This window comes from Oncorhynchus tshawytscha, linkage group LG10 (genome assembly GCF_018296145.1).
Source record: "Oncorhynchus tshawytscha isolate Ot180627B linkage group LG10, Otsh_v2.0, whole genome shotgun sequence".
Lineage (NCBI taxonomy): Eukaryota > Metazoa > Chordata > Actinopteri > Salmoniformes > Salmonidae > Oncorhynchus > Oncorhynchus tshawytscha.
Window position 1 is genome coordinate 64,660,338 of NC_056438.1, and position 19,350 is coordinate 64,679,687.

At 40.0% G+C, this 19,350-nt stretch overlaps 1 protein-coding gene across 3 annotated transcripts in view; it reads right to left on the reverse strand.

Annotated features, from left to right (window-relative positions):
* Nucleotides 1-19,350, reverse strand: part of LOC112260648 (parathyroid hormone/parathyroid hormone-related peptide receptor-like) — a 72,755-nt gene that overhangs the window by 16,570 nt on the left and 36,835 nt on the right. For all 3 annotated transcript variants that reach the window (XR_006084349.1, XR_006084350.1, XM_024435920.2), the window contains exons 2-4: nt 11,652-11,754; nt 6,399-6,509; nt 5,892-6,016 (exon numbers count right to left, since the gene is read on the reverse strand). Coding sequence is in view for 1 of the 3 variants with exons in the window: in XM_024435920.2 (XP_024291688.1) it covers nt 5,892-6,016; nt 6,399-6,509; nt 11,652-11,754 (339 nt within the window). In the remaining 2 variants the exon portion in view is untranslated. The remainder of the gene's footprint in view (nt 1-5,891; nt 6,017-6,398; nt 6,510-11,651; nt 11,755-19,350) is intronic.

Below are 19,350 nucleotides of genomic sequence, written 5' to 3' on the forward strand. Positions count from 1 at the left end.
CTAATAAACTGAACATTTGGCTTGAGAGATGTGCCGCGCTCACAAAAGCCTGGGTGAGGTGCGGAGAGTGCTGGGGCTTCCAGCAGGAGATTACAGCACAGAGCAGGCAGCCAGAGGACATACTGCTGGAGAGGTGAGAAGCTAGCACACCTGGGTTCAAATAGGACTTGTTTTCTTTCAAATACTTTAGCTGCACTTGATTGAGCTTGCCTGGCGTAATAGAACCAACAGCATAGTTCCAAAATAATACACTTTGCCCATCTGGCTCTCCAGGTAGGCTCAATCAACCCTGAAAGTATTTGCAAGAAAACGAATACTGTTTGAATCTAGGTCTGGCCTCCAGCTAGCTACCCGTGGTCCCTGTATCAACACAGCCTAGTGGAGGGGCTACTCTGGGGCCTGCTGTAACCAGAGCCTCCTCCACTGCTGTTATCATTTAGGGATGGAGAACCAGCGCCAAACCAAAGGGTTCCTAAGTTGTGGTGCGCGGCTGAAGGGTTTCATTGCTGCTGCTATGAATCCTGGAACCGGGAGACCATTGGCATAAACATTCAAAGTCGAAAAAGGAGGAAAATTAGGGCGCCTCGTCAAAATGTGGATGGATACCCACAATCTCCTCCACCCAAAACCTTAATGTTGAGAGCCACATTTAAAAGAAGGAGAGAAGAATGCAGGTGGGGAGAGACCAGAGAAATGTTGGGGTTAACAGGAGAAAAAGCTGCATTGAGCAGCACTGAAGAGAAAACAGATCCTATTGGGAAGAAAAAACATTGGACAGTAAAAATCACAAAGGCTGAATGTCTGCTCTTTGTTTTATCTGATGGCCTACTTCTCATGTGCTCTCTGGCCCTGTCCTTGTCAGCTGAGCAGATCTCATCACTATCCAACCTAGGATCTTCATTTTATCACCCTGTTGCAGTAGAACTTTCCTGCAAATGTGTAGTGTATTTGAGGTTTAAAAAGGCTTCTGCAGTTAGTATTCAACTCATGGATTCAAATCAGCAACTTTTCAGTTACTGGCCCACTAGGCTACCTGTCACCCTAGCTTTACCTTCATTACCTTCATTACCTTCATTGTAAGCCTCTTCCCCTGACTTAAATGGATTGGAGCTGGATTGGATTGTCAGAAGAAAATGGTACATGACAGGCACCTCTCTCCCAAAATAATACAAAGTGCTGTAGCCAGGATTTTGAGGGAAAATTCAACATGTGGAAATAGATTTTTTTCAATACTGATTTTTTTCAAAGCAACTTTAATCATAGAAATGACTGATACTGATATCTATCTCCTTTACTTTATTCTGCTGTTATCACAGAGGTCATTCCAATTTAATTCCATTCCATTCAGTAGTCCTTTCCATTCATTCACTCGGTATGAAAATGGCAGATTTGGTCACTGAAATTGGAACACAGTGGCTGTACAGTAACATGCTATACATCAGGTGTTCTCAACACTTTTTGGATCCGGGGATCCCTTTTGTGGTCGCAAATTCATTAGGGACCCCCTCCATAATCAGAACACAACACGAGTGAGATAAAAAAATAGCATACAAAGACGTCGGCAGTGCATGGCAGTATGAAGCAACTCTCGGGCCCTTGAAAATAACATTTTAAAATCCCGGCTCTTGGCAATGTCGAGAACATTTTGCAGTTTTCAAGCTAATTTCCTAAAAATTCTACACATTTTGTCATGTGACAGAGAAATGTTGTGTTGTTGTAGCTTTAAAGCTAATATCCTGCAATTCTACAAATGTTGCCATGAGGCAGAGAGAAGACTTTGCAGTTTTAAATTACAGTGCATTCATGTTCCCAAAAACATTTTGGGGGAATGCAATAAGTATTACATTGAAATTTGTATAATTGGTGGAGTATTGTGGTAGGCTCACAATATCCCTGTGAGCCTACCAGGCTCATGTTGCCCACCAGGCCCATTTTGCCCAGGGTTAAGAACAAAAATTGTAGATTAATAATATTACATTGTATTGTATAGTATTACACCCTCTAAACTTATTCCACGGATGTTAAATCTGTTCTTAATAGTAAAAATAATATTTTTTAAAAATACACTGAGTGTACAAAACATTAGGAACACCTTCCTAATATTGAGTTGCCCTTTTGCCCTTAGAACTGCCTCAATTCGTTGGAGCATTGACTCGACAAGGTGTCAAACTCATTCCACAGGGATGCTGCCCCATGTTGACTCCAATGCTTCCCACAGCTGTGTCAAGTTGGCTGGGGGACCATTCTTGGTACACACAGGAAACTGTTGAGCATTGCAGCAGCATTGCAGTTTTTGACACACTCAAACTGGTGCACCTGACACCTACTACCTTACCCTGTTCAAAGGCACTTACATATTTTGTCTTACCCATTTTTTTTACCTTTATTTAACTAGGCAAGTCAGTTAAGAACACATTCTTATTTACAATGACAGCCAACAGTGGAACTGTGGGTTAACTGTCTTGTTTAGGGGCAGGACGACAGATTTCTACCTTGTCGGCTCGTGGATTCGATCCAGCAACCTTTCGGTTACTGGCCCAATGCTCTAACCACTAGGCTACCTGATACCCTCATTCACCCTCTTAAATGGCACACACACACATTCCGTGCCTCAATTGTCTCAAGGCTTAAAAATCATTATTTAACCTGTCTCCTTCATCAACACTGATTGAAGTGGATTTAACAGGTGACACCAATAAGGGATCATAGCTTTGATCTGGACATTCTATGTCATGGAAAGAGCAGGTGTTCCTAATGTTTTGTAAACTAAGTGTATGATAAAGCTTAGGGTCTCTGCTATACAGAGTTGTATAAGATTCGAACCATGTTCTAATTGTTAGCATAATGCCGAAATAGAAGATGTTCCCATCCCTCCTGCTAATTGGTATTTTTTATTTTGTTGTCTGAGCGAGAGGAATGCTGTAAATTAAGAGCATTTGATGTGTTCTGAAATATCAGACGTTGAACATTATAAAAAATACCGCTTTGATGTCATACAAGCAAACCATACACCCGTGTGTCCAAATGTGCAATTCATATTTCAATATGATAAAACTCATGTAATTTCCAGTATCAATGTTTCTGATCACTTTGTTTGATGTGCAGTTCCCAGGATAACATGGCATTATACCCTGGGTTGTTCTGAACAGAATGAGCCTAAACGCTTTCAAATGATGCCCACCTGACCCAGATTGTGATTTATAATGGACCGTTTTTAGATTGCGTTAACAACAACAGTAATTGGTAGCAGTGCAGGCCTATGTTACAAACAAAAGTGTGCTTGCTTCAGTTCCTCAAGGACATATATAGCTAGGAGAACAAAAAAAATAAAGTAAATTAAGACTGTTCTTTGAGTCATAAAATTGCATTGAAATTACCTGTGCACACCCATTAGGCCTCACTCATTCCCTTGTAATTTCTTTGTCATGTTGCACCTACCCCACATTTGCCATGAATATTCTTATAATGTTATTGAATATGTCCAGAGTATTTTCAGATTTCATAATTGTCAAATGCTGCGAAAAGTGCAGCGTAATGTTTGTATTCAGTCTCGTGTCAGGTGAACTGTTGCGTCCTCAATTTTGGTCCAGTAATTTCCCAATAATCTCCAAAATGTCCCATTTAAATTGTAATCATGGTTATGCATATGCTTCTCATATTTCGTATGTTAGAAACATTTCTATTTGGCCTTATCCATATAGGCCAATTCCCACGATTGTAACGGGTTAAACCCCTTGGCCCTCAACAACCGTTATTAGAGGTGTTAATTTCAATGATCGAATGGATTTCCTTAACACTCAGTTCTACGCCAGTGGACAGTGGGCTGCCATGGGTTAGTTTGTCTGCTCCGTCACTGGGCCTTCATAAGGAGGCGGTAGGTAATCAGCCCCTGAATGCAAGTATGGGTCGCTGCAGCCCATGGAGACTGGAGTATGGGTCGCTGCAGCCCATGGAGACTGGAGTATGGGTCGCTGCAGCCCATGGAGACTGGAGTATGGGTCGCTGCAGCCCATGGAGACTGGAGTATGGGTCGCTGCAGCCCATGGAGACTGGAGTATGGGTCGCTGCAGCCCATGGAGACTGGAGTATGGGTGACTGGGTGTGTTGAAAGGAGTAGGTGTGTGGAAAGCGAATCAGCTAATTGGGATGATTTGTTGCCACTCAACACCATTTTGTGTGGCTGATTGGGATGCACGACGAGTCGATAAGCCAGCGACCAGTGAACCAGTGTTGTATTGACGTGCCTGCCGACCTGAGATGCTTCCTATTGTATCACGGTCGTGTCACCGGCGGTAGCTAACATGGCAATTGATTCACCTCCCATCAATTTATTTCAAGTAGGACAGCAGCCTACACAATAAATAACTAACATGGATAACCATATAGATATCACCTCGATACATACATACAGTCTACTACTCAATGGGGAGGGCATGAACGGCAACATCACCGGGACACAGTGCCTTTCACTCCGCTTGACAAGCACTTCTGTCCGGCAAAGGCTGGGGAAGTAGCTACCTAGTAGCCAATATCAGGGTGACAGTAAGCACACGCATACAATGCATGAAGCAACTGTACTCCCATCTTCAGTACTTTTAATCAAAAATAAATCATTGTCAGTTTTATTACTGAAAATGTACAATTATTTGTGTAAAACTAAATAAGACTCAGGCTCATCCTTTGCCTTCGAAACACAAGTCCAAACTCTCGCTGTACGGTAGCTCATGCCGCGTTCACGTGCTAGTTGAAACTAGGAAACTCTGAAATGTTATACATGCTAACTGATTGTAGTTATACACGTGCCTCATTCAACCAGTTAGTTGGATATTTCTAGTCCCGACTACCACGTGAGTGTATGGTAGTTGAGTAGTAAGACACAAAAAAACAACTTAATCAATTATTATGTGGATTATAATTAATGGACATTTTTGTAGGGGTTGATACATTTTTCATAAGGGAAAATCCAGTCTGGTATTTCAAAGTGGATATTACAAACTTCATAAGCCGTTTTAAAGCTCAAATACACTACAAGTTTAACTAGGTGAAACATTGCTCCTGTAAGTCACTTCCAAACACAAGTATTAGCAGATGCTCTTCTCCAGAGCAACTTACAGGAGTAATTAGGGCTAAGTGCCTTGCTCAAGGGCACATCCACAGATTTTTCCCCTAGTCAGCTCAGGGATTCAACGAGCAATCAGGCTACCTGCCTACTGTTGTGTTGTTCACATAATCTCCATGGGGGAAATAAGTCAATTGTCATGTCTGGTTTTCATTTCAAATAGTCCAACAATTCTGAGGGGACATGTCTTTTGTTCCATTACGTGACACTTCATCTAAATTATAAACAGGGTTTTTATGTTCATCTTCTAAATATATATTGTTATTGTTAGGTTTCTTACAAATGAGTGGAAACATCAGAAAAAGCAGAAGGTAAATTAGTCTAACAAAGGGGATGACAGACAGACAATGAACACTGTAGATGCTCATTGAGTTACAGACAAGGTTATAGAATGATTGAACACTCAGAGAATGTGAGCCAGGTAGCTGCTCCAGTATGCTTAGACACAAAGCCCCCTCCAGGACCATCTGATGTGTGACAGAAATGAAAAGGATCCCACTGCATACTGATGTAGTGAAAAGGACCTTTGTTCTGACCAATCAAATCACACGTCCAATATCATTAACATTCTAATACCTCCACATTGATTATGTATGCTAATGCCACAACAGCCCCCAAAGAATAGAATAGATTGAAATGTCACATTTTTTTTCTCATAAATGACACACAATGGCCACTGTCCCTGTCTACTACTATTGTGTCATGTCTCTGACAAAGTTGGCATTGTCTAATGGTGCGGAGAAATGCATGCTGGGATGGACATGACTCTCACCTTCTCATTGTTTTGGTTATAGTGCGAGAGGAATTTTGCACATTCGCTGTAGTTCGCCCATGTCTTGTTGTTGGTGGTGGTCAGCTCCCACGTCCCATTGCTGTCACAGCGACGATAGGCTAGTCCTGTAGAATACAACACAATTACAGAAAACAACAGAATGACACAATGCACATGTAATTACTTTTCACCTGCAAGTGCATATTGCAGTTGTCTAATCACATCAGAAATCATGGGCATTTCAACAACTTCACAACAGCCTTGTAAGATGAAGTACTTACATAAAAAATTACAATATCTTGTTGCATTGCCATAGCTATATAAATATATTGAAAAGAAATGCTCCATGCTGTGTTACAGATTAAAGTAGATAAAAGATGATCCACTATCTCAGCGGCCTATTGGCTATCTTACTAATGTGGGCATTGAGCACCATGACCTAAAATGGAAAATGAGCTCTGTGCAAGAGAACTGTTGAACTGCAGGCTATCAAGGGGCCAGTGTTACCTTTATGGTTGAAGTCATAGATGTAGTCTGGACAGGCAGTGGACACCAGCTTCCCAGGAGACCCCTCAGGCCAACATACAATGCCATCCCACTCTGGCGAGCAGTAACCATCTGCAGGAGTAGAGACAAAGCAATGGTGACATTTCAGTGTAGTGAGTTTGAGTGTTCACTGCCTTGGCTCCAACATTACACTGCTGGAGGCTTCTTTGTTAAATTCCAGAGCACCAGCGAGTAGCTGTTTTTTTTTTATTGTGTTGTCCTCTAAAGACGATACACAAATTAACTTTAGCCTAATGTTATGGTCATAAATAGCATGTAGAGAAAGATGGCCCTGGGGGCCTGTTAATTGGTGGGTATGCAGGAAACAGATGCAATGTCCTTTGTGATGCTGAATGTTCACAGCACCAGCCATCCAGAGCAGTGTTGTGTTCTGTCTGCTGGATATGTTTGGTCTTTACAATTAAGGCTCAACAAACCAGCATTGAATTCCCCAAACACCTCTGAAATGTCTACATTTGCAAGCAAATGTGTGTTAATTTCAATGTTTTTATTTTAATTTGCTGTGGCATGAATCCGCTTCAATCCCATCCAATATATCAAATCAGTCATGGTAGGCTGTTTATGTCCACCCCACAAGAAAGACATGTTTGCTAGTCTACGTTGCTTCCTCTGCCTGAAATGGACACTTGCAATGTTGTAATCATTAAATAACTGAGTAGGTCTAAGCAGACATGTTTCTAATGATCCATAGGAGCGGCATAGGCCTAAATGGGCTATTTATTGAAAGCTTATGATCTCACAGCAGCACTCACATGCTATAGTGCATCTGTTTTGTCAAAGTGGTTTTAATATGGATCTTATTTGTGGAGATTCCATGCAAAATTAAGAAAACAACAGTGACAAGACTGTAGCGTTCTGGCTCCCTGGGAAGAAACAAAGATACTATGACGCAACACTGAACACGAGTCTAGTCTACCACAGTGGAAGAGCAGAGTCAAGCAGAATTGTTGTTCTGCTAACCGCTCTCAAATCCACCCTCTTTTAAAATGTTTCTTCTCCGTCCCCTGAGTGTGTGTAATGTGCAGTGAAGTTGCTATTTGTACAGGATTGCGAAAATGCCTTTATCTCACAATGAATTGTTGTGAGTGGAAGGCAGAAGCCTTACTTTTCTGGGATCAGCAGCCTCACGTTCGTTAATAAGGGAAGCAGTAGCATTTTAGAACGTCATTATTAACCCTAGCCCTGCAATAGTGGGAGTGTAGTCCCCTCTCCCCACAGATCCCTGGCAGACGCCGGTTTCTGGCTACGCTTTTATTTTCTATTATTGAAAACATCTGCCCCACACTCACCACTAATAACTAGTTGAGGATAAAACTAAAACTGTTTTCTCCTTGCTTTACATCTATTATTGTCTCATTCCTGTAATCAAAGTTACAAAGAAACATCAGAGGCAATGACAAAATGCTTTTCATGTGCCTTCAAAATGGTCTGTCACCCAGCTCTCAATGAAAGCGTAGACTTTGTATGATTTAGACTGATTTTGGATTGTGAGAGATGACAGGGTTGAAAAAATAGCCTAAGAAGCTTCACGTTTTTCAAAATCACAATGACCACATGGTCCTGGGAGTGAAGTGAGAATGAAATCGGTCTTAGGTTTTAGTTTTTTTGGCTGTACTTTTAATACTCATTGGACCACCTACCAACAGACTCAAATTAAACACAGAACACACACATATATCATTTCCTATAAATTCCATGACCATGATTTAAATATAAACGTGACTGTGGGGGACGTTGGTATTGGTGATCTATTAGAGGTTTTAAATAACATTTTCTTTTCCCTGCAATCATTTGATTCAGGCCTTGCAGATGTCAAAACATATATCGCAGTAGAGTTTTGATATGTACAAACTGTTATGGTGAGTGCTGATGTTATTTTACACTGGGACTACAGGTTTGAATGCTGAGCTATTTTCAACACTGCAAGGTCTAGGGCCTTGAACCCACATCCGTCTACTGTCATAACCAGGCAAACCTCAGTGTCTCCCTCAATGAAAACGTTGTGTCAAGGAAGTAATGAGAACTCAAGTATTTAAGGCACAAATGAAAAATAATAACAAATAGATGGGCTTCACAGTGAAACACCGCAATACTAAGCAAGACCCTCTCCTTGGGCTGAGGTTGGCCGACCACCCTACCAGCCACCACTTTCAAAATAGCTAGAATAGCTAGATCAATTCATTACTATTTGCCAAACAGTCTCCCCTCCACAGTAATAATAGTTAGGCTAACCAAGAGTTTACAGTGGCACAGAACCCCAAGGGTGGTGACACACAATATAGGCAAGACAAATCTGGAAGAAAAGTCCTCAAAATTGCATTCAGTTGCTATTCTTTGAGTTTGAGTCAGAATGCAGGTTTCATGGTTTTTCCACAATAGAGGAGACCACAATTAGCAGTAGCCTATTAAAAAAAGGGGAACTCTTTTCTTGGCCAATGCAACATTACAAAAATAAAAACGATTCATAAAATATAATTGCCTGTTAACAGCAACAGTTTCCATCGTCATTTCTACAGGGTCATCATTAGATTCACTACACCATAGGCTATGCTGTAATATTCCAGAACATAATGCTGTGGAAGTCTTTGCCACCTCATATAATATATTGCCATTCTACCTTAATCAATTATATTTGTAATAGGCATCTAAATAAAAAATGTTGATTGAATATCGACATAAAATAAATTGCAATAAACAGATCAACAGATGTGCACATTAGGTGGAAATGAAGTTCAAATGAAAACGCAAAGAGCGAAATAATTAAGAAAAAACCTCAAGCGCACAAAATGAGGTATTGAATTCTTTTTCAGGCAGAAAGTATACCAGGGCCTTTTCCCTCTCTTTGAGAGGTAGGTCATATGTTTACGCTAATTTCAGCATCAACTGAGCTATGATTCAAAAGACGTGTGCAACCTTCCAAAAGGGGCCGGGATACAGCCACCAGATAAAGGCTATGTCGAGTCTACTACTCTCTGACAACGTCATCAGGTATACAGGTCAAGTAGTGGTCATCTCTGACGCATCTACCGTTTGCCCGAAAACTGTCCCTCCAGCAACAGCTTTGTATAGAAACCATATCCAAAGTAGATCTCTAAAGAAGTGTATCTAAAGAAGTAACATAAATGTACCTGAGAACATATTAGAAAAGGTAAACCATCAAGAGAAATCATTGAAACATGAGTTTTAATTGGTCTTTGAATAAATTATTAAATGACCCACATTTGTCAGTTTCTGAATTTCTATTCATTACACAAAATTACTAATTTAAATATACACGGACCCAAACTGAAGGTAACAGTTCTATTCTCCCAGGTGATAAAAAGTCAAATACGGCATATGTGAACATATCAGCAAAAGTAACCATCAAGAGCACAGGAGGTTGGTGGCACATTAATTGGGGAGGACAGGCTTGTGGTAATGGAGGAATGAATGGAATGTTATCAAATACAGTACATGAAACACATGGTTTGATGCCATTCCATTTGCTCTGTTCCAGACATATAATTAAAACATTTCAATTTGTCTCTGGTATATTTGAAAGTTTACCACCACTTTAAAGACAATTATTTCAATTTGTGATATGCATTTCTGTTCATTTCACAAATTGACTCGTTTAAAAAGAAACCGACAAAAACTGGAGGTAAGATGTGTATTCTCCATGTTTATAAAGTATTATGCTTACTCAAGACAATTTCATTTAAAATACTCTCCCAAATGAAGAAGGATAACTTTCTAGTCCAAGGAAACTGTTGAAGGCTGAAATGAACCCTGGAAATGTACCCCAGATACCTGGAAAAAGAGTAACACCTCATACAATAGTGACATGCAACAAATGTCAGGCTGCATTACAGGTGACGGTGGTCAGGGGAGACAAGGTGCCTGTCATCGTAGAACACTCTAATGTGGCTATAACAGCCCTGCTTAGTGTCAAGTGTCTAGGATCATTCTGATCAATACACTTCGAGGAAAGACACGCAGGCTTTACACTTTCCCTCTTAAACACTGAAACCATCACCTTCAAACAAGTATTTTGATGACTGTTGATAATGAATTACCATATAATGTGTTATTTTAAGTTCTATTTCCAGTTATACCTAAAACTGTGAACATTTGCAGAATATGTGCACATTTGGGGAATGTGGTGAGAGATAATATAACTACTGGGAATCCATCAACCATACCTTTTGCTTTCTTAATTTTAAAATAAAGGTTTGCAATGCTGTGTTTCATTTACAGAGAAGTTTTGTTTAGAAAGCCTGAGAACCCAACACAGAAAGAACCCAAGAAGACCACAATGAACCAGGGTTAAAGAGAAAATAATATGACTGGCTGGATATGGAATCCAAAACCTCTTTAGAATAATCAACCAGAAAAAATGACAGTGACCACAGAGACAGGGGTATTCTGGGGTCTGGCTGAATGTGACAGTCTTCACATAACCACAAGTAAACAAATATGGACTGGATTCTCTCAAAAAGCCCCCCTGACCATCGTAACCTCCTAACCATACAGGAAGAAATATAATACATTTCCCCCTCTTAATTTCAGACTACAGTACAGCCACGGTATCTGTATCTGTCCAGTATGAATGCCTCATATTAAAGCTACAATCTGATATTGGATCAATGCCAGCAGCAGTCACACTAATTGGAATAATGTGAGTCAATGGTGACAAAGAAAGGAAACCATTTTCTCCACCTGAGATAATTCATCTTGTGACAGGCTCTAAAAACACATCGACATTTTCTGGTTTTCTGTCAGAGCCGGGTTATTATTCCTACAGAAACCCTGTCCTGTTTCCATGTCTGATGCATATTAGTTCTGACCCACTCAATAATCTGTACATCTCAGCCTCTAAATCCACTGCTTCCTCTGCTCTGTGTCAACACTGTTATAGTGATGTTGTCAGTTCAAACAGAGTTATTTTTCTGCTTGGACAACCTAGTAGACAAAATAATGCTTATGTTCCTGGTGTGTCCTCAGGTGCCAATGTGACAGAACTAGACGTGTGCATGGTTAACAGAGCAGGCAGTGAACCAACAGATTAACTCTGCAGGAAGCCACAGATGTCATTTATCCATTACCAATGTGACAGGACTGTTTTCATGTCAATGAAAAAAAGAAAACACAACGTCAGGTAGGTTGACACGTCAGGTTTACATAACTTTTATCTGAGATTAGTTTTTTACTCACCACCAGGCTTGTGTTTGTTACTGATGGCCACCTCACACTTGCGTTTGGCTTTAAACAGCAGACCGATCTGTTCCTCTTTGGTGAGCACATCATCTGCCTCCACCTGCATAGAAAGGACAATGACACTGAGTTAGTGGAGCGAGGAGCAATCATTCTTCCATCAACACAATGGAAAAGTGAAGCATCTGAAACAACATGAAACTTGAATTGTAACAAACATCAGATAGCGGAGGAGCAATGCATCGTTGTGAAACCACATTTCATTTCCCATATCAATAAGCATTTTAAGTGAGGTTGACAGCTTCGTGAAATACATCAAATGGACAATATTAAACACAGCTGCCCCCCCAAACACACACACATCCACACACACACACACACACACACACACACACACACACACACACACACACACACACACACACACACACACACACACACACACACACACACACACACACACACACACACACACTGTATATAAACAACTAGCCTAGAGAACAGCAGCAGGTGGTAGTGTGTGTAATGTGTGCATGCATGCAATGCAACCCAATTATCAAAACCCTGTCACTCATTGTCTCAGTCTAACAATTTCCTCAAACATAAGACAGTGTTTTCTTCTATGATACATTTGAGATGAACCAAAATAAAGGCATTTGGCCAACTGTAAGTCACAATAAGTTGTGTAAACGTAAAGCCGATTACATATTTTTATTTCTGTCTTAGCTGCCCATGAAGGCAAAGGGTTATAAAAGACCTTGCGGTTTCTGTTTCTTGTCTAAACAGTATCAGTTTCGCTCTTTGTTTATAGACCCAGCTGGTATTCCTGTGATTTTAGCCACTCTGTGGCTTGTGTACCCTGAAGCACTAATCAGATATGACACAAAAAAGGGAAAAATACATTTTATACCAAACGGTTTCCTCTTACACCTCACAACATTTGCTCAGCTTTCAAACACAGCTCTGGAAAGAGAGCCATAATATCCAGGTGTGGTTTTCTATTCTAGGAAACTTTCCCCCTCCTAATAGGTACCTTTGGCTGGAGCTTTCCCTTGACTTTGTGTCATCTTTGGCATTCGTGACAAAAACATTTACCAGCAGACCCATTTTCAAACTGTTCATGCAAACTCACGTTTGCATATCTTGAAAACTTAAACGAGTGGCACCTAACTCAAAAAACTAAATTTCTAATCATTGTAAAGTATTTCATTCATAAAAGGTGTTACTGTACGTGCTGGAAGAACAGTCTAACTGAGCCAAAGTGACGTGATAATGTCAAAGGTTATAAAAAGGTTGACCCTAGACCAGTGGTCACCAACCGGTCGATCGCGATCGATCTTCAAGGCATTCCTATTCGATCACCAAACATTTCTGTAGAAAAGCCAAGGATAAAGCCTTGTTTTGTTGTTTTATTTGCCTTGCGCTGTTGTTGCTAGGGGCAATCAATTCAGAAGCCCTGCGCACCGGGTAGGCAAGGTGTTCCCATTTTGAACCATTTCATTTGACTGAAGGGAACATTTCTGCCTACCCAGCAGACCAGGAGAGCTGTGGCTAAATCAAGTGTGCCTACTGCGCTGGCCAATCGTTTACCTCAAATCACCGTGCCTACTGCTTCCGCGACCCCACAGCAAAGTTTGATACCAGCCTACATGAGATTTCATAACTTTTAAAACCATGACCAGAGATAGACTGTCAAAGAATACAGCAAAAGAGCAGCTGTTTTCATGAGGATTTTTTCTGAATTCATGTTTAAGTTTTTAAATCAGCACTGTCAACACTTTTACAAAACAAAACGCACTTCTCCCTACTTCCATTAGCATTTCAGCTGCAATCAATGAGTAGCCAAATGTATCGATAGGCCTGCGTTTTTATTATTATTAGCACTTCCTATCTTTTTAATATCAAGGAATATTTCAATTTCTCTGGCCACGGGAACAACATGAATTTGTGCATGAGGCAGATGTGGTGCGACTCGAGTTTCATCATCAGGTGGAAGACAGTGTCCCCTCTCTCTGGTCAATCTCACTGGAGGAAAGGAGAGAACAGGGACCGTGAAAGGCGGAGGTGTGGTCTCTCCCTCTTATGCTCTCTCTTTCCCTTCGTCCTCTGAGACTGACCATCAGATGCAGGTACCATCAGTCCAGTTAAATTTATGCTCAGCTGTGCCTCGCAAGGCTTACACCAACTGATCTATTTTGATATCAAAGCTCAGGCTTTGAAATATAATATGATCTGAGAAGAACATTGGCAGGCCAGGCATATAGCCAATATACTGTGATAATGTATTAGGCCTACTGCACAAACCTTTTTCCTACACAACTGGTTTTATTAGGTTAATATTGCATGTTTTTTTTTTAATCCGAGCGGTAGATATCGGCTTGCCTATTGACTGCTAAAGTGATCTTGACTCAGAAAAGGTTGGTGAACACTGCCTAGTATCTATCCTCCCACAGTGACTAAAGAAGTGATATAACTTTAATCCCTCAACCACTGTGAGAATCTAAGCATGTGGTACAGTACAAGCTCAGTTAAGTCACACCCTGCAGGTGTCAGCATATGTTTTACACAGATATGGATTCGAACACCATTAAAGGAGACGCTAGTATGATCCAATGTGCCACCATGTTGACCCGAAAGAGACGTTTGGTTTAAAAAATATATATATATATATTTGATTGTTTAAAAAAAAAAAGGTTTTGCACATCGGCATTAAACTAGACATCGGGCAGATACCGATGCTGGCATTTTTAGCTAATATCGTCCGATTCCGATAAGTTAACCGATATATTGTGCATCCCTAATTTATGGGTAACAATTCCGTAGCTTACTTGTATTTTTTTTAGTGTCCATTAAAAAAGCCCCATTTTCTTCCAGGCAGCCCTAAAAACACATTGCAATACATTTCAAGTAAATAATTGCGCTCTCTATACCTTGCGGTTATGTCTAAGATCTTCTTTCTCCTTCAACATCCTTGTGCATAGTTTGTTAAAACCTCGGATGGTTACTTAATGTCAACGTACATTTTTTGCAGAATACGCCGTCTTTAGATTTGGATGAAGACACCTGTCTAAGATGATGAAGACACCTGTCTATTCAAGGGCTGTTTTCATGTTTTTCTGCCCTGTCACTGCCATTACCCCTGCATAAAGTAACAGAAGTCAGCAGCGATTTAGATGTGAACATTATCTTTGCTTCTCTGGAATAGACCTGTGGAATATTCTATATTGGCATAGCCAGTACAGTAAACAGGTTGTATCTATCCTTGTTCGCTGTGTTGTGATATGTTGTTCCATCTGTGGTTGTTTACCATCCTAGGCCATACATTTCTCTTTTCCTCTGTAGCCCCATTCAGCTCTCAAAATGGACATTCTTATTTCAACCCTTAAACTTGTGAAAATATTGATGGATCGAGCATTATGGTGTCAAGTGTTGCAGTGCAGCCCTGTGTGTGGCTGTGGGCCTGGTTTTTGCCATTTTAATATTATATCCCCTCCCTGAAAGGTCTGGCTATCTTATTTCCCAATTTATTAAAAGTAGATTTATTTAAGTCATGCACAACATGGTGTTTAACTATACAGACAACAAGAGTAGACATAGACTGTCCTAAAAATAATATATAAATAAGAGTCAAGTTGATTTTACGAAGGTACCTCTGAGAGTAGGCCTGCATAAAATATACAGTATATTAGTCCATGTAATTTACTGTTAACTGAAAATAAATTAAACATGGCTTCACTGCTATGAGCTTCACGACTGACATTTGGACCAGCGATGTCAGCCCCATGAGCATGCTGAGTCTGACAGCACAGTGGGTCGTTGAGTATTTCGTACTGAGAAAAGTCGTATTGCATGCTCATGAATGTGCTGGTTGTCATACCATTGTTGCAATTTCAATGACATTTGACAACATGTTTGAAACATGAACACATTAGCTAGCTCCATTCAAACAACTGACTCGAGAAATAAGCTCATCAACTGCACCTGCAGCAGACGTGATACCCTCTGTCATGGCATTGAAACGCCTGTCAACAAAACTGCAGACACAGGCTGTGAACAAGCGACTCGGTGGCATTCTCTCTACTGTGTCGCCACCATGCTCGATGCTATGTACAAGGACCGCTACTTCGATGCAGACAAGAAACAGGGTTTACGTGAAATGTTACATACACAGCTGGACAAGATGGAAACAGACACAGTGACAGTGCACACAGAGGAAAAGAAGCCATGGACAGACGGAGCTGAAACTTCACTGCTTGACATGTATGATGAAATCCTGGTTGAGAATGAAACGACTGAACAAATGAACAATGAAACAGCACAGCAAGTAAGTGAAAGAATTAGGTTTTGATCATGTTTTACTGGTAATGGGGACATACGTAAATGCCCCCCCCAAAAAATGTTGGGGTCAGTGTGTGTGTTTGTGTGTGTGTAAACTTTACTTAACTAGGCAAGTCAGTTAAAATAACAAACCCGTACGACGGTGGGCCAATTGTGCGCCGCCCTATGGAACTCCCAATCATGGCTTGATGTGACACAGCCTGGATTCGAACCAGGGACTGTAATGACGCCTCTTGCACTGAGATGCAGTGCCTTAGACTGCTGTGTCCATGTGTGTGTGTTAACTATTTAACTGTACTAGAATGCTTAAAAGGCATCCCAGTGCCTTAGACTGCTGTGTCCATGTGTGTGTGTTAACTATTTAACTGTACTAGAATGCTTAAAAGGCTGCAAAAAAATTAAATATCGGTTATCGGTATCGGGGACCAAAAATATCATATCAGTGCATCACTACTAGAAATTATTTGATATTGAGATAAAAACAGCTGCATTGGACCTTTAAGTGTGTTAAGTCAGAAATAGGTAAAAGAGAATAAGAGGCCGTCAATATTTCACTAGCAGACAATGCAGCTTGCACACGTCTTTGTAAGGAAGATACATGCCGAGATATCATGATGTATAATTTCGGATTAGAGCCATCCCCTAGAGGAGGATCATGGTTAATAAGCCCGTGCCTCTTGATTATTTTTGAAAACTATATTCCTTCTCTACTGGCCGGGCTCCAAACCACCAAAGCAAACATAACTCTCACATTGAGAAGCGTTGCACATTCTTATTTACCAGCATTCCATTCAAAAATACAGTATTCTTTTTGTAAAGTACCTTAGACAGCATGCCCATTTTATTTTATTTTTTAAATACACACCACATACAGTAAACATGCGTTTTCATCATTAGTCCTCTAAATAAAAACATTACTTGAATAAACCACTCGTTTCTGTTTGTCTTCAGACTCCAGGTTAAATAATGAAAGAAAATCTCTCCTTTCAAGGAAATGTGTGGACCAATATTGAGTTTGCTGCATATAGGCTGAAGGGACATCACCATTGGAACAGCTAACTATGGCTAGTCTTGCTTTATTAAGTTTCTATAATGAATAAAGCTTTACACTGTGGCCATACTGCACCCTTTTACATCTCACTCAAGGTTGTCAGTCAATGCTGTTTGAGTAACAGGAGAGAATAGATTTGGTTTCTACAAAAATGCTGCAGAAAGTAGCTTTTGTTGCAAATGAAATACATGTGATAGGAAGTGGGTGAAGACGAGAGTGACAAGAGAAGAAGAACGAGTTGAGCTCTGAGTGGAGACAGTGGGTTCAGCTGCATTACCCACAGTCTTGATTATAGACCGCCTTATACAATGGCAGGACATTTCTTTAGAAACTTGTGGTAAACCAAAGCATTTCCTGAAATGGTCTACTCTGTGTATTTGTGACTCAAATGCTGAAAGTGGAATAAATCGACTCCCATCCAAAAACAGAACTGCAATGTCTGTATGTGTTCCAATCAGATTAAATTAACATTATGTTATATAAAATGCAACAGCAGATAAGTAAGTTGTTGCTGAAATCATATTATTGCACAAATAAAAAAGACATGCATACTACAATGGGGATTGGGGACCATACATAACAAAAAGGAACTAAACCTAACCTGGGATGGTTAAGAAGATGAAAGTGAGAGATAGAATAGCCTACTGCAGACCAATATGCCACTAGGTGTGTTGGACAGGCATTGGACAGGCATTTGATTTCCATAGGGGGGGCACATTTTTCCATGGTGCCTCCAATGTGTGCACGTGCTTGCATGTGCAAAACTTTTTTTAATGGGTTTTATAATAAAGACATGCAATTTAACTTTACAAATGTATTACCTTTCAATGTGGCATGAACACAAGCAGTCATGATGTTTTCATCTGATTGTCAAACAAATCACTTCCAAAAGAATGTTACCTTCGCATGTTCGTCCAAAATAATCCCAGTATCTGTGCATGGCGCCAACTTTCTTTCAATTCCATTGGTGTAGTCTATCTTCTTTTGGTGAGGTAGCGCAACATTTCTTTTAGAAACATTGTCATAATTTGTCAGTCAAAGTTTGCACCGACAGACTGTCTGATAGCCTGTTGAATATCATTGTAGAATAGCCCTAAGAATATCAGACTCATACACCAAGTTAGGCATACCTTACTTCATCATCACTGTCAAGTGTGAATGATAATTCTTCACGTTTTTACAGTGAAATGTCCAAACTGCGTCTGCATGCCAATTATTTGATCTCAATCAGTTTCATGAGAATGCACATTAAGATCTTCTTGAAGTTCTGTTTCGTGAGCCAGTTAAAGCAGATTGTGTTTACAAACTATGAGCCTTTCTTGTATGCATATTTTGTTTTAATTAAAGCATATATCCTGTATAGTGGCTCGCTCTGTTGAGTTTTGGCCACATGAGGACTTTTATCGACTTTTCAGCCTCAGATAAGAACTGACTGAGGATGTGTTTTTGGTGTAACATTTTATAGGCCTTCTATGGTAAAGTGTATGCTATTATATTCGGTTGTTATGTGAAATACTAATGAATCATTATTAGAAGTTGACCGATTATGATTTTTCAACGCCGATACCAATTATTGGAGGATCAAAAAAAGGCAGATGCCGATTAATCAGCCGTTTTTTATTTATTTATTTGTAATAATGACAATTACAACAATACTAAATGAACACTTATTTTAACTTAATATAATACATAAATATATATATATATATATATATATATATATATATATATATATATATATATATATATATATATCAATTTAGCCTCAAATAAATAATGAAACATGTTCAATTTGGTTTAAATAATGCAAAAACAAAGTGTTGGAGAAGTTCAAGTGCAATATGTGCCATGTAAAAAATCTAACGTTTGACTTCCTTGCTCAGAACATGAGAACATATGAAAGCTGGTGGTTCTTCAATATTCCAAGGTAAGAGGTTTTAGGTTGTAGTTAATATAGTACGTATAGGACTATTTCTCTCTATACCATTTGTATTTCAAATACTGTACCTTTGACTATTGGATGTTCTTATAGGCACTATAGTATTAGCAGTGTAACAGTATAGCTTCCGTCCCTCTCCTCGCCCCTACCTGGGCTCAAACCAGGAACACATCGACAACAGCCACACTCGAAGCAGCGTTACCCATAGCTCCACAAAAGCCGCGGCCCTTGCAGAGCAAGGGGAAAAACTACTCCAAGTCTCAGAACGAGTGACGTTTGAAATGCTATTAGCGCGCACCCCGCTAACTAGCTAGCTATTTCACATCAGTTACACCAGCCATTAGGCTGATAGGCTTGAAGTCATAAACAGC